This window comes from Sebastes umbrosus, chromosome 24, assembly GCF_015220745.1.
Source record: "Sebastes umbrosus isolate fSebUmb1 chromosome 24, fSebUmb1.pri, whole genome shotgun sequence".
In the NCBI taxonomy this organism is placed as follows: domain Eukaryota; kingdom Metazoa; phylum Chordata; class Actinopteri; order Perciformes; family Sebastidae; genus Sebastes; species Sebastes umbrosus.
The window spans coordinates 8,133,016-8,151,199 of record NC_051292.1 but is presented as its reverse complement, the minus strand read 5'-3'; the positions used below and the strand labels follow the sequence as shown (position 1 = coordinate 8,151,199).

General features: G+C 39.9%; 2 protein-coding genes and 3 non-coding genes across 5 annotated transcripts; 2 read left to right on the top strand and 3 right to left on the bottom strand.

Moving 5' to 3' along the window:
- The first annotated feature begins 75 nt into the window (after positions 1-75).
- trnai-aau lies at positions 76-149 on the top strand. The gene has a single exon. It is a non-coding gene; the product is annotated as a tRNA-Ile (tRNA).
- A 936-nt stretch (positions 150-1,085) lies between these two features.
- On the bottom strand, positions 1,086-13,353 carry LOC119484019 (nucleolar protein 58-like). Its single transcript, XM_037762578.1, has 28 exons — positions 13,151-13,353; positions 12,341-12,417; positions 11,960-12,012; positions 11,305-11,429; positions 11,091-11,227; positions 10,835-10,899; positions 10,521-10,655; positions 10,117-10,262; positions 9,797-9,923; positions 9,451-9,614; positions 9,236-9,370; positions 8,630-8,691; positions 8,398-8,546; positions 8,192-8,316; positions 7,737-7,801; positions 6,143-6,184; positions 5,817-5,911; positions 5,125-5,219; positions 4,815-4,921; positions 4,596-4,711; positions 4,366-4,520; positions 4,227-4,272; positions 4,067-4,152; positions 3,822-3,962; positions 2,638-2,743; positions 2,409-2,541; positions 1,596-1,668; positions 1,086-1,501 (listed from the first exon to the last, which is right to left on the bottom strand). Exons 1-28 carry the CDS (start codon positions 13,193-13,195, stop codon positions 1,424-1,426), a joined length of 2,883 nt encoding a protein of 960 aa, XP_037618506.1. The 5' UTR covers positions 13,196-13,353; the 3' UTR covers positions 1,086-1,423.
- Positions 9,681-9,763, bottom strand: LOC119484043. The gene has a single exon (XR_005205893.1). It is a non-coding gene; the product is annotated as a small nucleolar RNA SNORD11B (small nucleolar RNA).
- LOC119484042 lies at positions 9,992-10,075 on the bottom strand. Its single transcript, XR_005205892.1, has one exon. It is a non-coding gene; the product is annotated as a small nucleolar RNA SNORD11B (small nucleolar RNA).
- Positions 13,354-14,310: 957 nt separating the features above from the next.
- On the top strand, positions 14,311-18,169 carry nufip1 (nuclear FMR1 interacting protein 1). Its single transcript, XM_037762597.1, has 10 exons — positions 14,311-14,655; positions 15,391-15,476; positions 15,593-15,697; positions 15,796-15,858; positions 15,947-16,023; positions 16,126-16,218; positions 16,341-16,513; positions 16,662-16,796; positions 16,936-17,204; positions 17,372-18,169. Exons 1-10 carry the CDS (start codon positions 14,412-14,414, stop codon positions 17,849-17,851), a joined length of 1,725 nt encoding a protein of 574 aa, XP_037618525.1. The 5' UTR covers positions 14,311-14,411; the 3' UTR covers positions 17,852-18,169.
- Positions 18,170-18,184: the final 15 nt, after the last annotated feature.

The following is an 18,184-nucleotide window of genomic DNA, read 5'->3' as shown; positions in this document are numbered from 1 at the left end:
AAACTTACGAAAGGCAATGAAACAACTCTGTGTAAGCTATGTACAAAGTGTGATGTCTTCTTCATGGAAAGTCGTGGCCGGTTAGCTCAGTTGGTTAGAGCGTGGTGCTAATAACGCCAAGGTCGCGGGTTCGATCCCCGTACGGGCCATCGAGTCTTTTCTACATTGCCACAAGAACGTCCGTAGCACTAGAGATTGTTTATACTTCTTTTTGGTTTGATTTACAGAAGAACTTCTCTAAACATTTCGAAAAAATATCATACTAACAAAGATTGAGATATTACTCACTTTTAACAATCCTAGTTTTTTGGCAGATGAGATTTACATAATTAATTTGATTATTATCCTAGCAAAATATTATACACATAAAATTATATGGCTTAAAATACCCTCCTTTTCTTTTTTTATAGATATTGATTTTAAAACGTTTGACTATGATGAAAAACTTAAAATAAAATGGCCAAAAACTAATAGATTGTTTAGACAATTCATATTTCTTCCAATTGTTTAACAGACCCCGATTGTTTTTTATTTTGTTTTTATTAATCTTTTCCTTTCCTTACATTTTATTTGTTGCATAATATATTTTATTTTTATATTATTTTTATACTGTCAAATATATTTGCAGAATTGTAATGAAAAATCTGAACATGTTTATGAATAAACTGTATTGAGCTTTTGAAATAAAGTATTAAAATTAAAAATTAAAAAAACTCTGAGGCACATTCTGCGATTGCGCGTGGCGAGCCAATCAGGCTATCCAACTCTTTGGCATCCAATCAGATGTCCCCTTTAATGTAACCTACGAATGACTTTGACTTGTTCAACAAAAACAGGCCAAACTGTGCCGAAGTGTGGATTGTTGTCTCAGACTGAATGATTTTATTACACATTTAAAAAGATAATCATGTGTGAGTCTGTTTAATGATGAAGGCCTACTTTCACAGGACTGATGTGGTCTTGTTCTCACTGTTTATGGTGTTGTAGTCAGTCTAACAACCTTGACCTCACCTTGAAGCTCTTCTCCATCTTTGCCGCAGGCAGGGATCGAACCGCTGACATTGAGGTAAAGAAATAACAACCAATACAAATCTATTGCGATACTTTAATATGATTTGTATATGTGGAATCTTTTTTTGGTCATTTTCATTATATTGTTGTGTTTTTGCATCCTCAAAATTAGATAGAAGAGACATTTTAGGAGACAAAATTAATTTATAGTTTTCTCGGGTTACAGGAAGACAATCCATAAGAAAATAGGTGTAAAAATTGAGAGGGGGGTAAAAATAACCAGGACAGCGAAGAACAAAGCGTTTTCTACTGTACAAAAATCTAAATCACTGCTGCTTTCGTCCGCCTGTCACAACACTGATAATGTCCATCATTCTGTCCTTATTGTCTGTGGTGGAGTCCATGTGGAGCTTTATGCCCCCGCATCTGTCTGACAGGCTGAGTATTTGTAGGTGTACAGCTTGTTATCTGCACCTCCGCTCAGCATCAGCTGAAAATAAAGAGATAGACAAGATTACACATTGATTTCACGAATGAAGTTTTATTCTTTGCTTTGGGATTATATTTGTGGAAACCAGACTTACCCCATTTTCTGTCCAGTCCACACAAAACACTTTGTCCTCGTGGGCCGCCAGGTCATACAGAGGAGCCTTACAGCTGGGAGACATGAAAGCTACGTTTATTCACTCAAAAAGGACAAATATATACCAAAATACAGTACCAACAAAAGACAAGATTTCAGTGTTGAGATGCAGCGGGTGTAGAAAGCTGAAGAGACATTTCATAAACTGACAGTATATTTATTCTGACAAAGACAGGAAGCTTGTTCCAGACATGAATCGGTTTACTCTCAGATGTGTGGAATTAACAGGATGTCCTGCTCGAGTGACCTTTCATACTGAAACAGTACGGGTCATGATCCAGCTGATTAGCTACTGAAAATCGAATTAAGGTCGCCGAATTTGTCTATATCCGTCTATGCTCTCTTCAAAGCCACCAGACTCCACTGACAAAAACAGTAATTTTACCTCGCAGAACACAGGAGTTGCTGGTCTACCGCTGCCTCGATCGGTTAGTTTGTTGTGTTATTGTGTGACTTTGGTGAATTTGAACTAACCCTTTAAAACACCAATATCACACAATACCACAAACAAACTAAGCGATCGAGGCAGCGATAGATCAGCAACTCTTGTGTTCTGTGAGGTAAAATCACTAGTTTTGTAAATGGAGTCTGGTGACTTTGAAGATTGCATAAATGGATAGAACAACTTCAGTTCCCCATCGGAAAGGGCCGTCTCACGGTAAGGTAAACCGGGGAAAATATTCTAAATATAGCATACACTTAAACTGATTGATGTTTTCACAAACTCTACAAAGTATACACTGTGAACTACTACCTTCTGGTGTCCCACAGTTTGACCAGGTTGTCAAGGGAACCGGAGACCAGCTGGTGCTCGTGTGACGGCGCCCACTTCACGGCGGTGACCCACCCGGTGTGGGAGGTCAGAGACAGCATCACCAGCGACCCGTCTGGAGAGAGGAGAGTGGAAATAAAACTGCTGAAACAGCTCGGGTTGTGTATTTTTTAGGGAGACAGAGAAGTAGTATTTAGAGCACGGCTGGTACCTTTGGTGCGAGGGTCCCACAGTCTGATGTGTCGGTCGGTGCTGCCGGAGGCCAGCCGTCGACACAGAGGGGAGTAGGAAATACAGTTGAACACTTTACTGCCCGTCTGTGGAAGGAACAGAAACGTCAGTTTATCCAACTATAAAACAAAGTCTCAAAGTCTATCTGTGTGTCCTTCACATATCTCTAGAACCGTTCATCAGATGGACTTCACACTTGATGGGTGTATTGCTGCAGAACCAAGGAAGTGCAGTTTCGAATTTGATGTAATTGGACACTTTATATATATACAGCGGGTAAAATAAGTATTGAACACGTCACCATTTTTCTCAGTAAATATATTTCCAAAGGTGCTATTGACATGAAATTTTCACCAGATGTTGGTAACAACCCAAGTAATCTATACATACAAAGAAACCGAAGCAAATAAGTTCAGAAATTAAGTTATGTGTAATAATGTGAAATGACACAGGGAAAAAGTATTGAACACATGAGGAAAGGGAGGTGCAAAAAGGCATGGAAAGCCAAGACAACAGCTGAAATCTATCAGTAATTAGAAAGCAATCCGACCCCTTGTCAGTGCAAATTAATATCAACTGGTTCAGTCCCAACTGATGGCCCATAAAAAGGTGTCTCATGACCAAGGTGTCACACAAGAAACATCTCACGATGGATACAAGCAAAGAGCTCTCTCAAGACCTTCGCAACCTTATTGTTGTAAAACATACTGATGACATTGGCTACAGACGCATTTCTAAACTTCTGAATGTTCCAGTGAGCACTGTTGGGGCCATAATCCGGAAGTGGAAAGAGCATAATTTCATCATTAACTGGCCACGACCAGGTGCTCCTCGCAAGATTTATGACAGAGGAGTGAAAGAATTATCAGAAGAGTTGTCCAAGAGCCAAGGACCACTTATGGAGAGCTTCAGAAAGACCTGGAATTAGCAGGTACAATTGTTTCAGAGAAATCAATAAGTAATGCACTCAACCGCCATGGCCTGTATGCACACTCACCACGCAAGACTCCATTGCTGAAGAAAAAGCATGTTGAAGCTCGTTTAAAGTTTGCTGCACAACATTTGGACAAGCCTGTGAAATACTGGGAGAATATAGTCTGGTCAGATGAGAGCAAAATTGAACTCTTTGGATGCCATAAGTCTGCTCGTCAGTGTGTTTCTCACCAGCGTGGTCTTCATTCCTCCCGTCTCGACGTCCCACAAGCGGATGGTGTGGTCCCATGATGCACTGCAAACTTCCTCGCTGTCGCGCCACAGGACGGAGGACACCGCCTCGTTGTGTCCGGATAGCGTCATCAGGGGAGTCTGTGGCGGCGTGGCGAAATGGGAACATCGTTTTGGTGATACCTCTTCATATTTAACTCTATTAATACATCAGTTTTAAGGGTTACTGATATTGGACCACTCACCCTGGTAAGGCCGAGCTGCTGAGTCTTCTGTTTCTTCCTCGGTCTGTCAGCGGGTTCTTCGACCTCGTCTGCCTCGTCCGTGGGCACTGACGGGAAAAGGTTGTTAAAATTTTGCATTTTATTCAGTAATGCTTAACATGCGGTCTTTCTGTCTACCTACCAGCTGACCAAATCTTCAACATTTTGTCCCAGGAGCCGCTGCAGAACTGTACGGGAGGAACACAAATGCTTTGACTGACAAAATAACAACTGTGAAACCCCTTTTAATTTGTCCCTCATCATTCTCCATCCCTGTTTACCTTCGAGCCGGTGGGGTCTGTCGCGACAGCGTCGACGCTCCCCGTGTGTCCCCGACAGCAGTGTCTGGCTTTCACCTTGTTCCTCTCGGAGTTCCACTCCCACAGCAGGAGGGTCTGGTCCAGAGAGGCCGTCAGGAGCAGAGACGTCAGACCGTCTGCGCAGAAACATCCAGATGTTTTAAGACAGGCTGCCGTTATTTACTAGCAGAGTGAATGTCTGTCCCGCTCACCTCTTTTGACCCAGGCTACATCTTTGACTACGTCCGTGTGTCCGGCAACCGTCATCACCGCCTTGCCCTCCACAGACCATATCCTGGCTGTCTTGTCATACGACCCTGTTAGGATCCTGCAAAATAAATAAATGAAAGTAAGCAAAACTTGCTATAAATGCTATAAAAAGTGGGGGCATTTCCCACCCCCCTTTGACAGTCTGGTGTCTTTCATCTTACCATTCAGAATCTGCATCTACGGCGCTAATCCAGTCATCGTGCATCATGCACTCCTCTGGCTCTGGTGCTGTGATCCGCTCTACATACTCGATCTCCACCACTTCTTCCTGGAACACACACACACACACACCGAATGCATAAATGACATACACCATTTCTATGTGGCATCTACTGTTGACCTGCTATCTCCCCCTGAAAAAAAACCTTTCCCCCCCTTAAAGAGGTAAAAATGGATTTATGGTAAAGAGTGGTGGAGTGGAAAAGGTTAACGCAACATAGCATATACACTCAGGTTTAAGGCTGTTCATACCGTTGATATGCCTTCTGTGTCCATGTGAGTGGACAGCGACGTTCGCAGGAACTGAGCCCTGACCAGGAAGTCGAACTCCACTTTGCTGTGAGATGCTGTGGAAGCAGAAAACAACATATGCATTAAAGTTATTATGTACGACGGCGTATTAGGGCCACATTGAGATTTCGAGAATGGACATAATATTACGAGAAAAAAGTTGTGATTTAATGAGAATAAAGTCATAACTTAATGAGAAAAAAAGTCATAATAATACCAGAATAAAGTCATAACTTTACGAGAAAAAAAGTCATAATTTAATGAGAATAGTCATAACTTAATGAGAAAAAAAATTGTAATATTACAAGTATAAAGTCATAGTTTTACGAGAAAAAAGTCGTAATTTAATGAGAATAAAATCATAACTTTATTCATAATATTATGACTTTATTCTCATAATACTATGACTTTTTTTCACGTGAACTTCTGACTTTACTCTCATAATATTACAACTTTTTTCTTGTAAACATATGACTTTATTCTCGTAATAATATGACTTTATTCTCGAAATCTCTGATTTATTTATTTTTCCTCAATGTGGCCCTAAAGTACTGGGATTTTGTGAACCACATGATATAATTTAAGCTTAGTATAAACAATAGAAAATATGAAATATGCATAATCAGAATTTTTTTACTTGATAATATTGTTACCATTTTTCGCCTCCAGCAGCTTGTTGATGACATTGCTGAGGTCCAGCACCTCAGAGGCAGCAGGGATGGAGAATGGGACATCATCTACCACATACCTAGAAAGAAACATATGTTCTCTGTTTATACCTTAAAGTTACACCCATCAAATACACCCATGCATTTTATATTAAATGTTTGACATATAATTTAATGTGTAACATAGAATAAAATATGAGGACAGCAGTCAGGCATTTATTGGGAGTGTTAGCATCAGATAGCTAAATCTACAAGCTAAAAACAGCAAGTAGAGGCTTATAATAAAAAGCTAAAAGGTAATAAGAGCTCACCTTTTGTCCTCTGTGAAGAACCTCGCTTGTAACTGCGACATGTTTTAGTTCTATGTATTTATCTTAAACACTAGTAATAAGAATATATGTGTAAGTCTGCTCCTTCACAACACACCAGACTCTCATGCAGCCATGCCATGTGGTACGAAGGAAGCAAGGCGCTGCAGCAGAGCGCAGATAGAAGGCAGTCGATCGATGATGCGGATGTGTGCTCCTCAAGTAATGCCTGCCCATAGTAACATAACGGAGGGTGGGACTTAACCATAACCAGCAGCTCAAACGGATTGAAATTTAATGTATTCTACTTTATTGTCATACAGATAATATATATATGTACACATTTATTATTTTTGACCCCTATCAGGAGCTAAAACTCCATAAATTATTACATCTTCAACTGTGCAATACTGATTTAACAGTGCAATAACACTGCTTTCATTTACACAGCACATTTTAAACTAATATTATTTTACACATTTCTTGCATTTTTATAAATGTATGCATTTATATTATTTGCATAAATTCTACTTTCAGCATTATTTGCACTCTTATTTTATATATATACATCTTATTTACATGTTCTTATACTAATAATGTTCAGATAATGTACACAGTGCACATTCATAGACTGCTACTGGAGTTACCCTGCACTATACTCATTTTTAAAAGTCTCTTCTGCACTATATTCACTTTTTTAATAGTCCTGTATCACAGCTGTTACCCTGCACTACATTCAGTTTTAACAGTTTTCTTCACCTCCATGTATTTTTGTATCTGGTATATTTTTTTGTACTTTGCACTACTAACTTTTTTACTGTCTTTTTACTAACATGTTTTGCACTATGGAACTGTGATGCTGGAAACTTGAATTTCCCTCGAGATCAATAAAGTTACTATCCATCTATCTATCTATCTTTTTTACAGGATATGTAAATGCATTTCTATTCGTTAATTAAAATGTTCATCTGTAGCATGCTAAAGTAAAACTTCAGTAATGTCAGTTACACAGCAGGATCGCTCTTAATTTTTCTATTAGCTAACACTTGCAGCCACTATGAGCTCCTTGTCATAACAGAAAGGCTGTTAGAATTAAGCAAAGGAGCATTTTCCTGCTTAGAAGTAGTCTTGCTTGAAGTACAATGAAGCATCTGACTCAAAACTTTGGACTAATTTTCCTATACAGTGAAACAAAGCATCTACATGCAGTTTGAGTCTTGCATTGAATAATCAAATCATTATTATATTCATACCACTGCAGTGTATACAACCAAACCATTAGAGCAAAAATGTTTATTTCACCAGGGCAGACGTTCAGTCTTAGACAATAAAAAGATTTGCTAGAAGAGAAACAGGGGAATCGTTCCTCATCAACTCATTGCTGATTTCATACATGATGCAGTTTACAAAAAAAATGAAAAAAATCAACATAAGAACTGTCATCATGATAGAAAATTAAACATTTTTCTTCAACGTGAACTCTTTTTTGGTGTCCAGAATGAGGCGCTCAACAGTCTTGCCCTTATTAGATATAAATGTATGAGAACTAAAATGACATAAAAACTAAAACAGATAATATATACACTCTCCACTATTTCAGTCATCATCTTCTTCCTCATCCTTGACCTTCTTTTTTTTCTTCTTTTTCTTCTTTTCTGATGACTGGAGAGAGAGAACACAAGTGAGCACAGCGAATATTCAACAATAAAAACAAACACTGGAAAATGTGTCAAGTCTCTCATATCGCATTCACACCAAGAGCAAAGTGAATTTTTGGCCTGTGATGTAATTGCAATAAACAGATCAAAATGATGCCAAAATAACTACATAATGATGTTGATCTGTAAAAAGTCTGAATTCATGCTGTGTCAGGTCTGTCCGCGACACGTCAAGCAAACAACTTTTGAAATGCTTGTTTTCTGAATGGGGTTTGTATCGATCAGTGCCAGGCTATGCATTGACTTTGTATGTAATCGCGCCATGCGAAGAGTTTGCTTCGCTCTTGGTGTGAATGCGCCTTTAGGAATAGTGTTTTTCCAAACAGATTCTTACCTCTGTTACGGCTACCTCTTCCTCTTCGTCCTTTGCTTCCTCGGGTTCCTCCTCTTTCTTGTCCTTCTTTTTCTTCCTCTTTTTCTTGGGAAGCTCCTCTGCTGCTGCGGATGTTTCTGGTTCTTCTACAAAACATGCAGAAAAAAAAACTTGAGCATCATAAAATCCATTTAGCTACAAGATTAGATTTGTCCCATTCAACCTACCTTCTGTTACTGGTTCCTTTTTAGTTTTTTTGGATTTGACCACCGGTGTTACGGGCTCTTCGGCCTCCTCCTCCACCTCCTCAAACTTCCTCTTCTTTGAGGTGGACGGAATAGTAGAATCGCCGGATGGATCATATTGTTTCACCTCACTGTGGAGGAACAAGTGGGTATTTAACACCTTTCATATTTACATATGGAAATCTTTGGAGAGGGGCCGTTTGCGAGTATTCACCTCTTGTGCTGGTATTTGTCTGCCTTTGCCATTGCTTTGCCGGTTCCACTGATTCTTCGGATCTGAGAAGAAAACATGGAGACAAGATCAGATGACCAGTAGAGAAAGAGCCCAGAGTAGATATCAGATACATAAACACTGAACCTATTAAACCAGCACGGCAAAAATGAAATGAGGAAATGATCCGGGCCAATATGGGAAAAACTAAGAAATAGATTCTTGGTAAAAAAGTAAGATTTGGAAGCTTTGTATAAAGAAGCTGGAAGTAACTTTTAGTAACGTCTAGGTGTGATTCTTCAGACCTGGTATCTTTAACTAGCTTTGTTTGAGGGTGTGCCAAACTAGCCATTATACAAATGTGTTACTTGGTGACATCACCATGTCACAGAAAGAAAAGACGGGATTTGAGCGAGGCGTTTTAGGCCGTTCGGGAGCAGTGTTTCTCCCTTTGGACTTTGAAACTTTGCAGATCATTTACATGCACAAATAACTAATATAACACACTAAAGTAAAGTGAAAAAGCATAATAGGTCCTCTTTAAGTATATTTAAGAGTGGTATTTATGATACTGAAAATGGTGAATATCTCTTTTGTAGCTGTACTTACTCCTTTCTCCTCCAGCTGGCGCAGCCGGGCCTCCAGTTTGGCTCGGTTCTCTGCTCCCATATCTGCGTTCGTGTCCTCTCCCAGGGCGTCGTAGCGAATAGCCAGGGCAGCTTTAGCTGCCAGCATTCTGGAGATCTGGACAGAAATAAACAGAGCCCATGTTTAATTTCTAACCACCAGACTGTGATGATAATAGTCCAGTTACGAGTCCTTACCTTGCCCTTATTCTTGGCGCTGGTCTGGCCCACGAGGGAGGCGTGGTAGATGAGGCCGTACTTGGGCGTGTCTTTGCGGGTCTTCAGGGCTCTAAACAGAGCCTTCTCTGCTCCCAGGATCTGCACCGTGGACGCCGGATGCTTCGCCAGATTCAGAAGGGAACCTTAAATAACACAGCATCAAGTAAATACGATGCTCTCGCCAGTTACCTGCTCATCGGGCCTCCTAACACAAGCTCAGATGAGGTAGTGACTTAAAAGCATCAGTCATAATCAGGAAAGCGACATGTTGTCGTCATCATCACCGCTTGGGCTGGTTCTCACAAAGTCCTTCTCTGTGTCTTACCGGCATGTGAGATGAGACGGGCGCCGACCAGCTCTCCCACCATTACTGTCAGGTTGGGAGCGATCGCCATCATGCGGTTCTTCAGGTAGTCGTACAGCTGAGCGCGGTATTCTGAAATCTCAATCACCTGTGGAAAAGAAAGAGATGTGTATTACATCTGCCAGCAGATAATAAGTCAAAGCAGGAGCCATAATCTGACAGTTCAGATGAGGTAGTGACTGAAAACCCACATGATTTGTTTCAGGGTAAAGACAACTGTCGTCATCATCACAACTGTCGCTTGAGCTCTCCGATATTCAAAGAATATTCTATGTACGAACCTGATCGCACAGGTGCCCGATGTTGCCGATGTCCTGTTCCGACACTTCTGTTCCCATGGAGATCTCGGCGGCCAGTTTGACCTCTGCCTCGATTTCCTCGGGGAGGAGGTCCGACAGATCGGAGCCGGCCACGTTTGTGCGATCGCCTAGAGACACATGGAGACGTTACTTAGCAATACAGTCACTGATGCTTTTATGCAGGTACCGTACTGCTGCTATGCAGGAAATGCATATGAAATCCATACTAGGGACTAAAAGCACCTCAGCCTCTGATGCATCATTCTAATCTCTATTATTCCAAGCATCCTAACTTTGCAGAAGTGCAAAACTAAATCACTGGAACACCCATTTAAATAGCATTTTACAAAATAACTATTATTTATTAACTATTATTATTATTTTACCAATTTTGCGGACAGCTTTGCAGTAGACCAAGTTGTCGGTGATGACCTTCCCCAGCTCGGGAAAGTGCCAGCCGTACCACTCTCTGCAGCGCATGATGTAGTTGTTGAGCTCCTTATCGAGGTCGTCCAGAAGAGCTGAAGAGACAGAAATAAATACTCAGTCAGACTGCATATTTAATTACACAACAACCGACATTAGTCATCACTATAGCTGACTGTGATAGGATTTCTGATACTCCATAGATCGAAAAAATTATCTATTCATTGAGAAAATAAGAATTACTTAATCTTAAATCATAAAAAATACAACTTACAGATGGCCTGCACAATCATAGTGTCCACTTTGTCTGGGCTGAACTTCAGCTTGTAGCGGGATAAACTGGAGAACACAGAGAAAAGAGGAGTTATTTCACGTGGCAAACTACTTTAGATCTTCCTGTGCCGGCGGAGACGGCTGCCTCAGTGGTAGTGACGAATGCTGAGGAAAATCTACAGAGATGTTTCAGACAGCAAGAGTAATCATAAGCAGCAGTCGCGTTCACGCCAACGCCGCATCTATGTGCCGTCTACCTGTGCGCTAATCCGAGGGACATGGCGCTGATCTCCCTGGGAGGAAGTCCGGTGATGAGGCTCTCCATCTGGCCCCGAATGCATCTCATCAGCTCGAACACGGTGGAGTTGTGGACACAGCTCAGGTCCAGCTTTTCCTGAAAACCAGAGCCTGTTAGAGACATATATAACGCTTAGCTACTGAATGATAAACGTAAATATATAATACACTTACTTTAATAACCCCGCCGAGTTTTGCATCGCTGATGGCCAGCTGCTCGTGAGCGTCCTTGGCGACGACTTTCTTCAGGATTTTCTTCAAACTCTTGCCGATTTTTCCCTCGGTAAGAGCAGTGGCAGCTGAGTGGGAGAGGATAGGAACATGGCATTAAAGGTACAGTGTGTAGGATTTGGCGGCATCTAGTGGTGTGGTTGCAGACACCAACTAAATACCCCTCCGCTCACTCCTCCGAGTGTAAAACCGTGGTAACGCTGTTCTGCTAATAGACCCCCCAAAATGTTACACAGTTCCTTCAGCCGCTAGATGTCGCATTCTCCAACAAAACATTCATTATGGACCCGCCAAAACTCTGTAAATTAATAATTCATATTCATAATTTTTCTTAGCAAAATCAATACTTTTATTCGGCACCTTTCTAAAAGCTTTGTGGATGTTTTGTTTTTTATTCGTCTACATAAAATTTGTATCAATAACATCTTTAAATACACTTTAAAACCCAGAAAACAGTCAATGGAATATGCCTGAGGGGGAATTGCAGTGAACGTCTAACCGAATACTGTGTAGTACCTCACGTTTTTACCTCATAGTTAACACATCACCGACCACAGATCTCAGGTGTATATTAGTGCACAAAGACGTGTGTCATTACCTGCTAAGGCCTCTGTTGTGTCCTGGAACTTCTCAAAGAGCTTCAGCTTCACACTGGCAGGGGGAAAAAAAAAAACATTCTTCATTTAATTCACATGATGGCAACTAGGTAATTCCATGATTTCACCTTCAACATGGGGCTGCACAATTGATTGAATAAATAAAAAAAAATTAAGTGTTACCCCCCCTTTTTTTTAATCAAAGCAAATATTTAAATAGAAATACAATAATTTTTTAATAATTTATATTGTGTTTTATGCAACCACCCACAATAGATGACAATAACAATGTAAAAGGATAACATTTATAATTTCTGAAGGTTGTAATGCTGCACAACATGGAAGTGAAAGCAGCACTCTATGTATTTAAATGTGACACTTACACTTTGTTCGCCTTTTCGGGAGTTTCAAACTCCTTATACAGGCTGTCGACCTGTTGCAGCTTGGATTCATCAAGGACCTGAAATATAACAGAAAAATCTCAGTTAGTTGTCATTAAAATAAGATCTGAGCAGCACTGACTGAATAAATAAAATTAAAATAATTATGAATTATTAATAATAATAAATAAATATATATATAATATTAAAATAATAAAAATAAATTGACTAGACACTGACTTTACTTGTGCACCCAGTAAAACCAACACTCCTTGTAAATTAGTTGTCATTAAAATAAGGTCTGGGCAGCACTGACTGACTGAATAAACAAAATTAAAATAATTATTATTATTAATAATAATAATAACAATATATATATATATTAAAATAATAAAAAAAAATCAAATTGACACTGACTTTACTTGTGTACCCAGTAAAACCAACACTTTCTGTAGATGTATTTATAGAGGTGGGTACATTTTCCTTTGATTATACAACAGATTGAATATTTACTAAATTATTATATAACATGCATGTGAGAGTGAGATAGATATGCACACGTGGTTGCAGGGCCTTCACAACGTGCATCAGCCTGAGCATTGGCTAAAACACTCATATACGAGCTAAACATATAAAGTAGCCTGTTTAACATGCCTGAGTACAAAAAAACATGAATTGTGTTAACTTTCAGTAACATTACATAGAAGTGAAGCAGCATGAGCTGCAGGCAGCTATCAAGGGAAGCTAAGCTAAGCTAGCTCATGTAGCTAACAGGTTATTTCTGTAGATAAATGTGAGTAAATAGATACATACTTTGAATATCGCGTATCCAGCGGCGGTCTCGAACAACACCAACATGTTGGCAGCAGGTTGCTTTACTTTACTAAAGCTTTACAATGCTCTCTAAGTGGAGAGACTTCTCTGAAGCCTCCTCCACGCTGCTGCTGCTGCTGCCGCTCTCTGACTCTGACTGGAGCACACGTGGTGACAGAGAGAGACACGCAGAGACCGGAAACTGATGGGTTGCCATGTTCGTTCAGTCAAAATCCCCCGATATCACAAATCTTCTTATTTCTTCTTCTTCTTTGGTGTTTATTGGCTGTTGGCAAACCAGCTTAGAGGTGCATTACCTCCACCATCTGGACTACTGGAGTGTGGAGCAGGAGATTGGCAGAAAAAAAATAATAGTAATAATAATAATAATAATAACAAAATAATAGTAATAATAATAATAATAATAACAATAAAATAAAATTAATAATTATTAAAGAAAATAACAATAATAATAATAATAATAATAATTAAATTCTCTCCATTATTCCTGTTAACCTTAAGTAATTAATTAGAAGATTGTGTACTTTTTTAGATGTCTTTCCTAGCAGATTCCCCATTGTAATATTTCCATCATCTACTCCTGATATCAATTCCCTTCTTTCTTTGTCATCATTTTTTTTTATTTTTTTATTATTATTTCAAAATTACAGTATACACAGTAACAGCAGAAAACATTAAAAACATTTACATACAAAAGAAGCAGAGTGAAAACATAATCAAAGAGCTGTGCCAAACATAAAAAGACAACAGAAATTAAACAAAACCAACATAAAATTAAAAAAAACACAATAAAAATAAATAAATAAATAGATAATAATGAAAAAAAGACCACGCAAGAGTATGACAATAATTTAACTTAAAAACTTTAAAGATATTGCATACATTCATTGTTTTCATTGCTTTTTTGTTTTGTGCGGAAGACATTGCTGACAGATATAGATCCATTTCTTTCATAAATACAAAGAAATTAGTCTTCACACTTTTGAATGTGGAACTTTATTTTATTTTATTTTATTTTTTATATTGTTTCTGCACAATCTCCTGCTCCACACTCCAGTCCAGATGGTGGTGGTAATGCACCTCTAAGATGGTTTGCAAACAGCCAATAAAACACCAAAGAAAAGAAGAAGGAAGTGACGAACGTGTATAAACTAGAGCAAAACATGCACATGTGAGAGCTGCATGGTGGAGAAGAAAACCCACGTTTACTTCACATATACTAGAGTATAAGTGTGGAAGTATGAGTGAACCAGGACTTTATCCTCCTCCTGACTTCTGCTGTCCTCCTCCCAACACCTTCCAGCCTTTCCTCCAGCAGCAGCAGCAGCAGCATCAGTCCGGCTCCAGCAGCTTCCAGCCGGGCATGTGGAGCTGGACGGAGACCTCCACGGAGCCCAGCTGGGACTACAGAGGCCAGGCTGAAGGGTATCATGGGTCTGGTCTCCCATCAGGACGAGGACACTATGACCTGAAGCGTCCACATGGTGAGTAGCCTATATACAGTTTACTATTAATGATGATCAAACCTCAAATGCTATCTTGCATAGGAATTTAAAGCATCTACTATAAAGATATTCACTGTACAGAGATAGATGACACAAAGATGTTCACTGTACAAAGATATTCACTGTACAAAGATATATTACACAAAGATGTTCACTGTACAAAGATAGATGACAAATATATTCACTGTACAAAGATATGTGACACAAAGATATTCACTGTACAAAGATAGATGACACAAAGATATTCACTGTACAAAGATATTCACAGTACAAAGATAGATGACAAAAAGATAGATGACACAAAGATATTCACTGTACAAAGATATATGACAAAGATATTCACTGTGCAAAGATAGATGACACAAAGATATTCACTGTACAAAGATAGATGACACAAAGATATTCACTGTACAGATATATGTGACACAAAGATATTCACTGTACAAAGATAGATGACACAAAGATATTCACTGTATGAAGATAGATGACACAAAGATATTCACTGTACAAAGATAGATGACACAAAGATATTCACTGTACAAAGATATATGAGACAAAGATATTCACTGTACAAAGATAGATGACACAAAGATATTCACTGTACAAAGATAGATGACACAAAGATATTCACTGTACAAAGATATATGAGACAAAGATATTCACTTTACACTGTGTGTTTTGCTGTCATGCATCTAACTTCAGCCTTGTCTTCAGGTCAAAACTTTGATCGTAAATGGCATCAAGGTGGACATCGAGGTGGAAGACAGCATTATGGAGCTCCCAACAATCATGTGAAAAAGGTACCTATCTGTGGAAACTATACATTGTTTATATATAGATGGACAACGCTTCTCCACTTCCTCCCAATGTCAAAAAGTGAAGCTAATGTGTGAACTGATGTGTCTATAATCCACAGCAGAGAAATAAGAAAGAACCAGAGTATTCCTATTTTTGTGACACCTGTGACCGGGGCTTCAAAATCCAAGAAAAGTACGACGAACATGTTTCTCAACATGTCAAGGTAATTTGATATATCTATCAAGTATGTTGTGCTTTATTTCATGTCATTTATGGAAATCAGCATTCGCACTGATGACCTCCATCAAACCTCTTTCGTAGTGTGCTGTGCCTGACTGCAGCTTCATGGCTCATGAGAAAATCGTCAGCATCCACTGGAATAATGTAGGTAACACAACTCGCTGTGTGTCTGAAACTTATGCTCTCAGTATTTTCCTTTGCTGATGTCATTCTTTTTATGTCCTGACTGCAGAACCATGCACCGGGCGCTAAAAGAATCAAGCTGGACACACCAGACGAGATTGCAAAATGGAGAGAGGAGAGGCGCAAGTCAGTATTCATTGTGTGAATGCTTTTCAATTGAGTTCAGATTGTTGTATATTCATAGATGTTGCCTTTGATGTTAACTTGAGCTTTAATTCGTCTTTCCAGAAACTTTCCAACTCTTCAGAATATCGACAAGAAGATCAAAGTGATGGAGGCGCGGGAGGAGACGGGAGCCGTTCTAAAGACAGCTCAGTTTGGGTGAATGCACAAATTTCTTATTTTCTTTTTTATTGCAAACAAAAACGAGTATATTTGGACTCATTTGTTTTAAAGTCTGAGCTAATCTGATCTAAATCTAAACCTTAATATTTTATTCACAGGCGAATGAGAGGCAGAGGACGAGGACGGGGTCGAGGTCGTGGCTGGGATAACAGAGGGTTCCACGGGCGACACCCTCACCCATCAGACAGCAGCGTCACAGAGAGACCTCCACAACTCAACCAGCCCAGCAGGGACGGGGATCCACTGGGAGTGCTGGCCAGCAGTGATCATGGTGAGGGACTCATCTGACCACAGTATTCAAACAAGACTCTCACATCTGTGTCATCTGGGACTGATTCAAACTACTGTTGGTTTGATATTGTCTATATTGTAACATTAACTGTAATGGTAACTTGATATGTATTTCAATGTGCTTCCAGATTCGGACCGAGAGGACCCAGCTCCTGAGTCCAGGACTGGTGGCCTGGTTGTGGCCCCTAAACAGATGAGCTCAGCTCTGGGCTCCCTGGTGGCCAACTACGGCTCCATGAGTGAGAGTGATGAGGAACCAGAGGGTGAGTTCGACCTCAACCTGCTACAGATCAGAATGGGTTTTATATTATCTTATCTTTATCTTTATTGTTGGTTTTATAGATTGGGAAATGGCATGTCACAGGAAAAAAACACTTATTATTCTCTTTCCTTGTGTTTCAGCTACCCCTATTCAGAGAGCCAGAGACCTTGTGCAAGAAAACCAGGCTCTCCTAAACACAACACCACTAAACTCTCATGAAAGAGGACCCTCCAGAGGCCCGGAAACCTCTCCACAGGTTGCAGATTCTCACAAAGACGCCCGCTCTGACTGTGCCCATCACACACCTAACGGCAGAAGAGGAAGGTGGGGAAGGGGAAGAGGAGGCAGGGGTGGTAGAGGAGGACACCAAGATACACCGCAGACATGTCGTCCCACTCTACTTGAGATGGTAAGATTATACAAGCACATTTCACAGGAGTTTGCATATTCTCCGCGTGTTAGTGTGGGTTTGCGCCGGGTGCTCCTGTTTCCTCCCACAGTCCAAAGACATGCAGGTTAGGTTAATTGTTGACTCTCTGTAAATTGAGCTTCTCTCTGTTCTTTCACACTGTTTAGTTGCTGGCCCAAGATATCCGCCACGAGAGGAACGTCCTCCTGCAGTGTGTGCGCTACGTTGTCCGTAACAACTTCTTTGGCCTGGAGAGCAGACCTCAGGACCAGAAGGGGTTAAAGGATAAAGTCACACCAGCAGCTGTAGAGCATGAAGGGAGGCAGGAAGAACCATCAGAGGGCGCCAGGGCTGTGCCTCGGTCTACCTCTCTGGGTGGTGGAGAGAGAAGTTCAGCTGAAGTTAGTCATCAGGAGGATTTAGAAACAAATAAAGCTGTTGTGGTTGACCAGGACTTGTGTTCAGAACCATCCAAGGATCCTCCTGTGGACTCTGAGCAGGCTGCAGGGTGTTTCATCCAGAACGCTGCGGAGACAACAGTCAAAGACTGCAACGGCCTCTCTCTGACGGGCACAGATACAATCACATCTACCTCTAATATTTATGATGATGAAATATGGGAGAGCCCTGGTGCTGTTATGATTTAGCAAATGACTAAAATTACATTTTGTCTTCCAGAGGTTGATACTCTGAAAATTGTTAGTTTTCAAGGACTTGATTATTTTTGATGTGATGTTAGTTTGACTAACATCCAGTTATATTTTTGTAACATACTTTATACTGAAGAACTATTTTTTTTTTTTTCTTGTGAAATAAATAAATAAATAAACTCTATTGATCATTTTACAGTGTACAAATGAATTATGGATGTATGTTTATGATTTGCTGTGTTGTACAGGGTGTAGCTAGAATTGGAAAGGAAATCCATGTTAATTATACACTTAATAAAAATGTAATTTTTAAATGGTAAATTGATAGTT

Excerpts from the sequence above, each read along its gene's own strand:
- LOC119484019 (XM_037762578.1), bottom strand. The coding sequence starts at position 13,195 with ATGTTGGTGTTGTTCGAGACCGCCGCTGGATACGCGATATTCAAA. Across the intron at positions 11,430-11,959 it reads CACAACAGAGGCCTTAGCAG|CTGCCACTGCTCTTACCGAG; the intron begins GTAATGACACAC and ends TCTCCCACTCAG. Across the intron at positions 4,521-4,595 it reads TGTAGCCTGGGTCAAAAGAG|ACGGTCTGACGTCTCTGCTC; the intron begins GTGAGCGGGACA and ends GTTTCTGCGCAG.
- nufip1 (XM_037762597.1), top strand. The coding sequence starts at position 14,412 with ATGAGTGAACCAGGACTTTATCCTCCTCCTGACTTCTGCTGTCCTCCT. Across the intron at positions 14,656-15,390 it reads TGACCTGAAGCGTCCACATG|GTCAAAACTTTGATCGTAAA; the intron begins GTGAGTAGCCTA and ends CCTTGTCTTCAG. Across the intron at positions 15,859-15,946 it reads TCAGCATCCACTGGAATAAT|AACCATGCACCGGGCGCTAA; the intron begins GTAGGTAACACA and ends TCCTGACTGCAG.